General features: G+C 43.7%; 1 protein-coding gene across 1 annotated transcript in view; it reads left to right on the plus strand.

Annotated features, from left to right (window-relative positions):
- The window catches only part of PDIA4 (protein disulfide isomerase family A member 4), a gene marked incomplete at its 5' end in the record, with an annotated part of 106,898 nt that overhangs the window by 19,638 nt on the left and 73,972 nt on the right, over positions 1-13,288 (plus strand). Inside the window, 2 exons of the mRNA XM_018568805.1 lie at positions 3,462-3,600; positions 11,048-11,253. Coding sequence (XP_018424307.1) covers positions 3,462-3,600; positions 11,048-11,253 — 345 coding nt within the window. The remainder of the gene's footprint in view (positions 1-3,461; positions 3,601-11,047; positions 11,254-13,288) is intronic.

The raw sequence follows: 13,288 nt of genomic DNA on the forward strand, positions 1-13,288 counted from the left end.
AAAAAAAAAAAAATGTGCATACCGTTTTATTCTGAAGTAAACTTTGTAACGCTGCATTTGTGTATTTTTTTAAATTTTATCCGATTAATCGAAAAAATTATCGGCCAACTAATCGATTATGAAAACAATAATTAGCTGCAGCCCTATAACCAACACATATGAAACTGATGATCATTAGCACCTGCTTGGCAATATTGGTTAATCATACACCTGACTCTAATCCTACAAAATCCCTGACTTTGTGCATGTGTAATGCTGGGCACACACCTTACAACTTTTGTCTTGCGATGGTTGTAAGGTACTTAAAAAACGTACAATCTGCCTATCTTGGACAGGCAGATCGTACTTGCGATGATCGCAAGCCGCGCCCCCCTGAGGGGCGGACTTCCGATGACCGCAATGCCAAACGAGCAGTGTGCGCTTGCGCCCACCGGTTGGTATAGTGCGGTCCTAACTCTAAACTATGAGAGTCTCCATCTTGGAGCACATGGGGGCAGAAGATTTCAAATTGGGTGCAGGTTTGTCAGGAGTAAGCCCAACCTCCTTAAAGGCACAGGAACACACAAGGGCTCCCGCACATCCCAATGGCAGCTGAGAACCCTCATGCGTCACTGCACCAAATCGGTCAAGCAAAACAACTATACAGTAAGGTTTGTTCGAAGCCCATTTCGTGTGCACCTTACTGTATAGTTGGTGACAAATTGTTGAGTGCGTTTGTCATTTGTTTTGCTTGACCGATTTGGTGCAGTGACGCATGGGGGTTCTCAGCTGCCATTGGGATGTGCGGGATCCCTTGTGTGTTCCTGTGCCTTTTTTAAGGAGGTTGGGCTTCCACCTGACAAACCTGCACCCAATTTGAAATCTTCTGCCCCCATGTACTCCAAGATGGGGACTCTCATAGTTTAGAGTTAGGACCGCACTAAAAGAGGTGCCTTGGCACGGCTGTGCGGCTTTCACATTTTCTTCAGAAGACGTGTATCCAAACCTCTGTTATTAACCTTAGTGGTGAGACAAGTTTTTTTTACATGTTGACTTGTGAGTGTGCCATGATGCCTTTCTACTGCTTACAGTAGTAGAGGTCGCACGGCTTCCACACACCTTACAATGATCGTACGATTTCCCGCGATTATCGTACGATTTCCCGCGATTATCGCAAGGTGTGTGGGGACCTTAAAGGTGCCCATACACCTTACAATTATCTGCAGATTTTCTGTGGTCAGGTGAAAAAATGTGCAACAGATTTGCTCAGGTGGCGAGTACTCCATCCACACAGTGAATTGTAGATGGAGGAATCTGTTGCACATTTTCCATCTGACAACAGAAAATCTGCAGATAATTGTAAGGTGTATGGCTCAATTTGCATTTTGTAAATTTGAATTTACAAAACTTTAGGAAGCAAAAGATCGAAAACGAAACCTATATGGCTTAATAAAACTGTAAAACAATACGTTAAGGACAAGAGAGCGGCATTTATAAAATATAAGACGGAGGGGATGGCATTGGCGTTCTTTAACTACAAAGAATGTAACAAAAAATGCAAACTAGAAATCCGGGTAGCTAAAACTGAGTGCGAAAAGCATATCGCCGCAGATAGTAAAAAGAACCCCAAAAAATTCTACCAATATATTAACAGTAAAAAGGTGAGAAAGGAGCAGATAGGCCCAAAAAAGGACGCAAGCGGGAAACTAGAAATGGAGAAAGATTTGGGGGTCATTGTAGACCACAAACTGAAAGGTAGCTTGCAGTGCCAGGCTGCTGTAAACAAAGCTAGCAGGGTTTTGTCCTGCATCAAAAAGGGTATCTATTGCAGGGACGAGTCTATAATTTTGCCACTTTATAGATCATTGGTTCGACCTCATCTGGAGTACGCGGTCCAGTACTAAAAAGATGTCCTTTAGCTGGAAAAAGTCCAGCGGAGGGCAACCAAACTAATTAGGGGTATGGAGGACCAGAGCTACGAGACAAGGCTACTAAATTTAAACATGTTCACATTAGAGGTGAGGAGATTAAGCAGGGATATGATCTCCATGTACAAAATGTTCAATGGTGACAGCAACATTGGCGATAAACTATTTAAAATTAACTCCGTTACAAAAATAGGGACCACCACCTAAAATTGGTGGAAAAAAAATTCCAGCACAAGGGGCGAAGGGGGTTCTTCACAGTTAGAGCGGTTAAGGTCTGGAACTCACTGCCACAGGCAGTGATTTCAGCAAAAAACGTGGAATTGTTCAAGAAACTTTTGGACGATTTTTTAAGGGACAGTAATATACAGGGGTACAAGACAAGTACTTTTAAAAACGAGATCCTATAGGTTGGACTTGATGGACTAATGTCTTTATTCAACCTCAAATACTATGTAACTATGAATAAAAAATATGTATTTTTGTAAGAATTCTTACTTGACAGCATTTTTTCACACCTGCTTAAAACGTTTGCACAGTACTACGTGTGTATGTATATATATATTTTATCTCTGTTTGGCCTTGGAGTGGGTTTTCACACTGCAGCTAAAGAAAGGGAAGTGATCAAGAGCAGGGTGTTTGCATTGAAACTGAATACCATGGTGGTGGTGTATGTTGGTCATCAAGAAGACACCAAAAGGCTAGCTTCAATTGGGCAGAAAAGCATGTTATGGTGTTGTCAGAAGTTCACCTTTCTGGTCTGAAAAATTGGCAAGCAGACTTTCTCAGCCATCAATACTTTTGATCACAGGAAATGGTTTTGCCAAATCTGCCACACCCAGTGGAGGGTGTGGCAGGTGCTCAGGTGACTGTAGGATCACTACTTTGTGTGTTTTTTTTTTTTTATTATAATAATAATTGACCTTCTGTTGTCAGAATTCCCAAACAGTGCTTGCAGCTGTCTACCTACAAGCACTGTTCAGATGCCAATTTTCGATCCTATCCCGTCTACAAAAATTAATCTATTGATTTGACTTGTGATCGAATTATAGCTGATTTCTACTGAAATGGCCGAAATCTGATCCATGTATACCCAATTCTAGTTTACGAACACCTCCACACTCCGCACCACCATTACATAAACGGGCGTTGCTTTGTAGTTTCACAGAAAAGAAGCTGAGAAAGCTGATCACGTTGTTTCGAGTTCTCAGTTCTTCTTCTTTTGTCTTCTTCTTTCTTCCTTTCCTTTTCTTTTTCCTCCTTTCTTTTTCCTTCTGTTCACCAAACCAATCATGGGAAAAAGCAAATTCATGTTTTCTCATCTGATCTGCACAACTGGATAAATAGAAGTGAATATTCACACTGTTTATCATTTTAAGAGTCAACTCCTTTAGTAAATCAGCCCATTTATATCCATAACCTAGATAGAAGCATAACCAATGTACTGAATAGGCCGTGCAGTATCCTTCAATTAAAATAGGAGAAAAGTGTGTTGGCTTTTTTTTTTTTTTTGCATTTTAGCAAAACCACATAACTGCTGTTGATCTTATTTTGCAGCGATCGTGGAAAAAGTAAGAGAGATATCCCACCCAGACTGGAAATTGCCTCCTGAAGCAACAATTGTTTTAACTGGAGACAACTTTAATGAAGTTGTGGACAATGCAGATATTATTCTAGTCGAATTTTATGCACCCTGGTAAGATGTAAAGTAATACAATATATACACAGTCTTATACTCAATTTAATTGTAACAACATGTGTGATTCTTCTTTCCTATAAATCTGGTCAGCTTACATTCTAACCCAATGTCATTTGTTTAACCTATGTATCAGTTTTATAGCAGTGTTATTCTTAAGGGAATGCATCCCTCATTCCCTTCGAAGTTTATATTTAATTTTTTTATTTTATTATATTATTTTATCAATTGAACTTACAGGCCTGTTCACACCATAGCGTTGTGTTAATTCTCTGGTTGAACACCCCCTGGCCTGTGGGTGTAGTTGCTAAGAGGAGCTGAAGAAAAGTATTGGGTTTTTTTGTTTTCGTTGTTTGGTTGTTGCTGTTTGTTTTGACACTACTACAAAAACTAGTGATGCACCAATACCGTAAAAATGCCCTGATACTAAGCAACGATATTGGTGCTTTACATTTTTAAACCAAAGGTGGCACTGTAAACAGGTGCCGCACTTCACCGGATGGTTGCCAAGGTCCCCGACAGCCTTCCTGTGAATTGCCGGCCTAAAATCTCCATGCCACTGCCTTCGAGACTGACCGGGAAACCTGGTGAGAGGCAGCCCAGCATAGAGACTGCACAGCCACCATAGACCCCCTCAGAGCCCACACTAGGCCCCCGCACAGCCACTTGAGAGCCTACACGGCACACCATAGACGCCGCACAGCCACCTGAGATCCTCTGCTGGAGACATCAAGCTGGCACCCTGGAGCACCACAGAGTATGTAGCTTCATATTATTCTGCATTAATGTATAATGCTTTGCTGGGATTTGTAGTCCTCCATAGCGGATGGTATTCTGCATTGCTGTATAATGTATTGCTACAATTTGTAGTCCCTCTACAGCTTAGGGGCTGGGATGAGGAAAGGACCGCCACGTTAGTATTTTCTGATACTGCCTGTGCCACGAGCCACTCCAGAGAGACAGCGAGAGTTGAGGGAACTTAACAAGTGGCTCCGGAGCTGGTGTCGGAAAGAGGGCTTTGGTTTCCTGGAGAACTGGATTGACTTTTCAGTTGGTTACCGGCTCTTCAGCCGAGACGGGCTGCATCGTAATGGGGGAAGGTGCAGCACTTTTGGGGGAATTCGAGGCGGGCAGTTTTCTGAACCTGTTGTGGGACAATTTCATGAATCAGATGGTTGAGGATCCAACTACGAAAAATGCCATCCTAGATTTAATCATTTCCAATAATGCGGAGTTAGATCGGGGAGAAACTGGGAAACTGATCACAATGTGATTACTTTTAATATTGAATTAGTAAAGATTGTCACCAGCACACTACAGAGATTTACAGCAAAAAGTCAATTAATGACAGATTGCCATTCAGTACATCAGGCTCATTCTGAGCCTGATGAAGGGATACTTTTGAGACCCTGAAAGCGCTTGTACTGAATGGCAATCTGTCATTAAAGGACTTTATGCTGTGACTATCTGTGGTGTGCTGGTGACAATCTTTACTAACTCTATTGTTCACGGTGCCGTCCGTGGTCGCTACAAGAACCCACCTGCTTCACAGGTTTACTATTTTTCCGGTAAGGAGTGCAGCTGTTTTCCTACTATATTGTACTTTTGATATTGTGTACAGAAAGGAGAAGTGTTTGGGTCGGACAAGAACACTTAACTTCAGAAGGGCCAACTTTGATAAGCTGCACCAGCTAGTATCCGACACCGAATGGGACAACTTATTTCGCACACTGACGAAAAGTGGGATTGTTTTGAGCATAAAGTGCATTTTGCTATCACCAGTGTATACCATTGGGGAACAAAAATAAAAGCTCAATAACTAAGTCTGCCTGGCTAAATAAAAAAAGTGAGGCATTTAAAATGAAGATAAGAATGCGAGCAGCTCATTGCAAATTATACCTCCAGTGGTTGATGGTAGCCGGGGTTCAACAAAGACTTGAAAAACATAATGCAAATAAAGCATTAGGGCCAGATGACCTGCACCCCAAGGTACTTAAAGAACTCAGCCAGGTTATAGCGATACCATTTTTCCTGATTTTCAAGGACTCCATAATGACTGGTAGAGTACCAAGTGACTGGCGGAAGGCTACGGTAGTACCGATATTCAAAAAAAGAGTCAAGATGCCAATCTGGGAACCGTCAGTCTAACATCAATAGTATGCATACTGCTAGAGGGAATGATAAAGGGCTACTTAGTAGAGTTTGTTCATGAGAATGGTATAATAAATGATCAGCATGGATTTGGAAGGACCGTTCCTGCCAGACCAACCTACTAAGATTCTACAAGGTGGTAAGTAGAGACCTGGATGGAGGGAGGTTGGTGGATGTGATATATCGGGATTTTTCAAAAGCGTTTGACACCGTACCGCATAAACGCTTACTACACAAACTGATGTCTATGGGCATTGATGAAATAGTGTGTACATGGATAGAGAACTGGCTACATGAACGTGTCCAGAGAGTATCGATAAACGGCTCCTTCTCAGATTGGTCTAAGGTTGGGAGTGGCGTGCCCCAGGGTTCTGTGCAATGCCCCATATTATTCAACCTGTTTATTAATGACATTGGGGAGGGCGTTAATAGCCGTGTTTGCTGATGACCCTAAAATTGGGAGGGTAATGGACACGGGACTTAGACACTAACATTACAGGAGGACCTGGATAAAATCGGGGGTGGGCAACTATTTGGCAGATGAGGTTTAATGTCAAAAAATGTTAAGTAATGCACTTTGGGGTTAAAAATAGGCAAGCGGAATACACATTAATGGGAACTCCACTAGGGAAGTCAGAAATGGAAAAGGATCTGGGGGTCATTGTAGACTGCAGATTGAATAATAGCTTGCAATGCTAGGCTGCTGCAAATAAAGCGAGCAGAGTACTGTCTTGTATTAAAAAGGGAATGTACTGTAGAGACAAATCTATAATTTTGCCACTTTTATAGATCGCTGGTTCGCGCATCGAGTATGCGGTCCAGTTTTGGTCACCAATACTCAGAAAGGACGTTCTTAAGCTGGAGAGAGTCCAGAGAAGGGCAACTAAACTAAGGGGATGTAGGACCAAAGCTATGAGACAAGGTTACTAAATGTAAAACTGTTCACGCTGGAAGCCAGGAGATTAAGGGGGGACATGATTTTGGTTTACAAGATGTTCAATGGTGATGGCAACATCAGCAATAAACCTTTTACAGCAAACTCCCTAAGAAAGACTAGAGGCCACCACCTAAAATTGGTGGAGAAAAGATTTAACCACAAGGGGCGTAGGGGCTTCTCAGTTAGGGTCTGGAACTCACTGCCACAAGCAGTGGTATCAGCTGAGAGCGTTGAAACATTCAAAAAGCATTTGGACAATTTCCTCCGAGGCCGTAACATACAGGGCTACAGGTACCCGTAGAAAGGAAAAGGGAAGAAAAAAAAATCACACAAGGACCCATACACACGCATGCAGAATCCCATACATACACGCAAAAAAAGGTTGAACTTGATTGAGGTTTTCTTTATTCAACCTCAAATACTATGTAACTATGTAGCTTGCAGTCAGTGGCAGAACTGCCAGGGGTGTAGTGTTTTCAGCTGGGATAGGGCCCTGGCGCCCCACCTCTAGTGAGAGCCAAGATTGGAAAAGCCCTGATGGGTGTCTCTGTACCTACTTAGTAAGGATTTTGTTCATTAGTGGTCGATTTGCTGCCATGCCTCACCCTAACAGACTACCATGTCAGTGGTGTCTTTAGGAACCACAGCGATAACTGGATTGAAGCCCTTTCCAGGACTGTGTTCTCTTTTACTGGTCCCGTTTTACACCCCGTTTTTAGCTGTACTCTTCTTTGGCAAAACATGTCTGATTGGTCCAAATCCCTTGAAAGGGATCTAATCACTGATGTAATTGACCTTCAGATCACTGAGCACATGGAGCACATGTGGAAATAAACATTAGTTGCAATGGCCTGTTATAAGCTTCCCAACTGATGCTGGGCTATGATCAGTAAATATGGGCAGGGCCCTTTATCTAAAATGTTGGACAGTGGGTTTGTCTTCAAAGAAGTATTTAATCTCCAAGGGCTCTTTGGACTGGCTCGGGATGCTGTCATCAAGGTTGCTGCGGGGGTAGAAGCACTCCTCTCCTCCAGCAGACCCACAGCCTGGGTTCATAAGGTGGTGTCACAGGGTTACAAACGTTTCCTTCCCTGCCCCATCCTCAGTTTGTTAACTCAATCCTTCTGAGTCCGTAAGCATCTTGCCGATCTCCAGTCACTGCTGTATTACGGGGTCACAGATAGAGTCCCTGCTGCAGTACCAATTATGGGGGGGGGGGGGGGCATTGGTGTTCATGCCAATCTGTTCATTGTCTAAAACCTAAGGGGCCTTATAATAGGGATATAAAGGCCTTAAAGTGACATTAAAGTCTACATTTTTTCCCTCTCCCCTAAGTTATTGTCAGCACTTACCCTAAATTATGTTTCTTAATCCGATCTTCGCACATTTCGTTTTCATCTGGCCCTCCAGCGCTGCGGCATGTCTCCGATCCAGCGCTGACTCCTCTGTCCTTGCTGGCACTTCCTGCCCCACGGTGTCTGCATGCGGGTGCACGCGTCCATAGGCTTGCCTTGTGTCTCTCCTTGCGTCCTGGCCGAAAATGTGATCTGCGCATGCGCCCGCCCCAAGATGCTTTGCGGCCGCCCGAGAATTTTCACATTTTCGGACGGGAGCACGCGGGGAAGACGCAGGTAAGTTTTTTTTTTTTTTAAAGCGGGTTTTTTTTTTGCATGTATCTATTGTAGATCTATGCAAAAACACCCAGGGCTTTAATTATGCTTTTAAGTATTTTTTGGATTCAGCGGACATAAAAGATGCCTTCTTACATGTGGCCATCCTTCCAGCTCACCACATTTTCATGTGTTTTGCTGCCTTTTTTGTTTTGCCAGGCAAAATCTTAAAACTATTTGTTGTCTTATTCTTGCAGTAAAGCCCAAAGGAAACTAATCCCAATAGTATTTAACGTACAGTACTTAACTATTCAAAAAATGCTGCATGCGCATGTTACTTTGTTACAGGAAAAGCAATACAAAAGAAAATACATAAACATGAAGGCTGCAACAATTTTCATTTTCCTACACACAGGTATCCACTAATCTTTCCTTTCTAGTACATGGAATGGTTTCTGTAAGAGGATACACTAAAAGTTACTTGGCTTTGAATTGCTGCTTCACAAATTCTGTAAAGGACAGGACTTTGTGGCGATTTTAAATGTTCTCAGGAAAACTGCTTCTTGCCATGGCTTAGTGTCCTCCATCTGAAGTCCATCTGGTCCCAGTAGTTCCTCCGTGAAGAAGTCCCCGTCACAGTAGTATTTCAGTGAAAAAGTCCCAACTGGAAGGCTTTTTTGCTTTTTATTCAAATTTTCCCATTCACTTCATATGAAGAATTTTTCTCTCGACAGTGTTTTGGATGGCAACTAAAATCGCTTTGAAGCAGACAAACAAAATGTACTTCTTCCTCTGAGAACTGTTTTTATCTACATATGTTCTTCCCGAGTCAACAATAGCCCTAACATTCCCGCAGCATCACCTGCGCTTACAGTTCCTAGGATATCCATTGATCTCGGGAAGAGATTACACACGCACACGCAATACCCCTTTGCACTTCCAGTTTGTGACCCTTTCATTAGGTCTGTCTTCTGTACCTTGGGTGTTTACAAAGGTGCTGGCTCCAGTGTTGGCCTTGTTGTATTCAATATGCATTCATATTATGGGATACTTGGAAAAACTTTTTGGTGAGGGAACGGTCATTGAAGGCTCTGGAGAACGATGTGCCTCTGATTTTCCAGGCATTGCAGATTTTCAGGTATTGCAGATTTTTCAGGTGTATCTTGACCCTTCAGAAATCGTTGCTGGTTCTGACTCATTGCTTGGAATATCTGGGACTGGTCCTGCACACTTCCCAAGGTCAGAGTGCTGCTTCTGCATGAAGGACTTTGGGCTGATGGTGGCCTGTTTTTGAGGCGGCTATTTGACCAATTTAACGCAACACAACTTCCTGTCCTATTGGGACAAGTCGGTCCTGTGTCTGGACAAACAGATGGCTGTCTCTGTGTCGGTGGCTCTGAAGTCCAACATTCACTGGCGTATGTTGTTTTTTTCCCCTGTGTTCTGGAAGAGCTTGATGAACACCAACCTGTCAGGCTGAGTTGAGTTCTGGGCACCTGTGCATGGGGAATTGCTCATCGGAGAAATCTCGTCTCGTACTGAATATCTTGGAACTTTGAGTGACCTGGCTGTCCGTTCAGCGATGGAGCTACCTGCTGGAATGCCATCCGATTCAGATCCAGTCGGCTATGCCATAGTGGTGTTGTAGTCATCACTGAGAAACTAGATGTCTTGCTGCGTTGTAAGGTAGAGCAGATAATTTCCTGGACATAACTGTGTTCCAGCCTTGTCAGCCATTTACATTGCATAGACAATTCTAAGGCAGATTCCCCCAGACAGCAAGTGAAAAATTGAAGGGGCAGTCCAGATGACAAGCGCTCTGACGAGGGTGTTCATACACCAATTGTTTGTGGGCAAGGTGTGAAGGTGGTGTGCAGCTTCCTGATAGTACGGACCGGGGTGTCCGACTCATGTAATTGTAAACAAAAAGGAGGGAAGTGCCACGACCAGGGAGAGAAATTGATGTGGACCAATGAATGTAGCCTGGTTAGTTGTTTGGGTGGTCTGACTTGCTTGACGGTGAAGTGGAGGCGAACAGGTGTGGTCCTTCCCGGTTTGAGTGGTGGGAGGTCACCGGGAACACAAGCGGAGAACCATAGAGGTGAGAAATGGCACACAATGGATTCAAGGTGTGGAGTGTAGAGACTCACCATTTTGGTAAGGGTAGAAGCCATGTCATCGGCAAAGATCCAGGGGTCCTGTGTGGTTGGATGAGGCTTGGGAAGGCTGATTGGTCTGGGAGGAGGAGGTGTCCATCGGGGGCCGTGATGGCTCAGGAGAACAGTCGTGCTGTGCTTGGGTGCGTGTGCCAAGGGCTGATGGGAACTGGTGAACCTAATCCGAACAGCCATTGATGCTGCCATGGGGAACCTTTGCTGGGGAACGGGATGTGAAAATGACAAACTGCTGTGAGACCTCGAGAGGGCAAGGAGGGAGCTGGAGAGTAGCGGTTTGTGTTCTCTCATAACAAGCACACCACCACTCCTCCAGCTCCCTCCTTGCCGACATTTTGTTTTTCCCTGCCTCCTGTCAAATCCTTCTGTAGGTGCCAGTATAACCTGAAGGTTAAGACTTTTTCAGTGGTGTGTTTATGTAAAAATAAATGCTAACGCTAGAAGGGCTATTTTTTGTTTCTACGCATCAGTTTTGGGTGGCTGTATAACTTTTTTTGTATCCTTTTTTGTAGATGTGACATTCAGGGTATACTTAGTAATTATTTACTGTTGGTATCTTGCATGTTATTATTTAGGTGTGGACATTGTAAGAAGCTTGCCCCTGAATATGAGAAAGCTGCACAGGAATTAAGTAAGCGCACACCAGCTATAACTTTGGCAAAGGTTGATGCTACAGTTGAAACAGAACTCGCAAAGAGCTATAAGGTAACGGGATACCCCACACTGAAGATTTTTCGCAAGGGCAAAGCATTTGATTACAATGGGCCTAGAGAAAAATACGGTAAATATTTGTAAATTTGGTACAAAGGCTTTACTTTTCAGTTACCATTTTTTTTTGTGTTTTTTGTTCTTATACCATTAGTGCAAATTTATTTATGCTACTGCTTCAATTAGCTTTCAAAAAATGAAACAAAAAATTGCAGTCAAGCTTGAAATGGCGTAAGTGTGTATAGAATGTTGTTTAATGCGTGCTTACACTAAATATTTATCAGTCTTATAGCCCAACTTTTGTAAGGTATTTTTTTTTGTAATAAAAGATTAGATGCCAAAATTGCTGCCAGCAGTCACCCTATTCACTACATTCCCCAGGTGAAAAACCTATACCATGACATTCTGCTACATTCCCCAGGTGAAAAACCTATACCATGACATTCTGCAACATCTATTCTCATTAGGGACAGGTACTTGCTGTAATACCCACTGTGTTTTTTTTGACTTTTTTTGACTTTTTTTGTTTAGCAGTAAACAAAATACATGCACAAAACATCAAATCACACTAGGCAGTAAACACAGCAGTATCTTTTTACTCACCATGTTTTATAAGATGTTAATGTGTTTTTGGATGGGACACTTGGCGCCGCGGTGATCGTTCGCTTCTGTTCTCTTCGGCCGCTCTGTAGCTGCAGCAGCCGAGATAGAGAAGTAAGAACAGAAGCGAGCGACAACCGCGCCGCTAGTGTCCCATTCCTGGTCCCGCCAGCGGCGCACCCCCTTGCTGGCTATTGCACCCGCCCTCTGCTGCTGTCAATCACTGGAAGAGGACCTGATGGAGAACTTCAGGTCCCCCACTGCTGATTGCCAGTAGCAGTGGGCGGGTGCAATAGCTAGTTTGCTATTGGCTATTGCAAAGTGAAATAGCCAATTGGAATATAGCTATGAATTCCTATGCTGTTGTTGGGTTTTTTTTTTCTGACGGCGGCCGGCGGCTCCGATGTCGGAAAGAAAAGAAAAAACCAGAGCAGGGGAGAGGTTTACTCTCCCGGGTGGCCCGGGAGCCGCTATCTAATAGCGGGAGACTCCCGGAGAGTTGGTATGTCTTTAGACGACCCCTGGCAAATCGCCATTAGACCCCTGATGGGGTCGCGACCCACAGGTTGAGAACCGCTGCTCTAAATTGTTCTCCGAGCTGTTTTGGAGATCAACAGGTATCTCGAGCGGTAGCGGTGGAATCGTTTGAAGTGGAGGTGTAATGGGGGGAAAAGAATTGCAAGCTGGAAAATACATGCTGCACTAAGCGTTATATGACTGTCTTGTAAAAGAGGTCATAGGGTTCTGGTCAGTGTGCATTATTGGCAGTAGTTCACATGTGGTGAATTGGAGAGCACTGGGGCACAGGACACAAAAAATTGGATATTGCGGTTTTAGATCATAAGCATTGGGATATCAGTGAATAGACTTTTTTTCTAGAGGTGCACCGAAATGAAAATTTCAAAACCAAAATGAAAAAAAAAATGTCAGGCCGAAACCGAAGTTTTTTTAATTCCAACTTTTTTCTAAACAGACCCCTGATATTTCCCTTTTAAAATAGAAAAAGAAATTGAGGACACGGAGTCCTCAATCTCTTTTTCTGCAGCCCCTGTTATAAATTAACAGGAAGCCTCTATACTGAGTGTTCCTGTTCATTCATCACTTGTGGACATAGTATGTTTACTATATCCACAATCATGAATAAACAGGAAGTGATGTATATCACTCCCATTCATTCATAATTGAGGACACCTTAAACATACTATGTCCTCCATTATTTACAAACACTCAGCGATCCCTGATTGCTGAGTGTTTGTACCTGCTCTCCATCCTGACTGGCTGCCACAGGAGGGTGGGGCGGTGCGGGAGGAGAGCTCGACCTCCTGTGACAGCAATGACAGCTGTCTCTGCCCACACAGCTGCTCTCCATCATGACACGCTGTCACAGGAGGCTGGGCGGTGCGGGAGGAGAACTCGTCCTCTTGTGACGGCAATGGCTGTCTCTGCCCACACCGCCCTCCAGATCTGTGACAGGAGGCTGAGTGGTGCGGGGGGGGGGGGGGGGAGGC

The sequence above is a fragment of the Nanorana parkeri genome, unplaced genomic scaffold, assembly GCF_000935625.1.
Source record: "Nanorana parkeri isolate BGI_ZX_2015 unplaced genomic scaffold, ASM93562v1 scaffold1248, whole genome shotgun sequence".
Lineage (NCBI taxonomy): Eukaryota > Metazoa > Chordata > Amphibia > Anura > Dicroglossidae > Nanorana > Nanorana parkeri.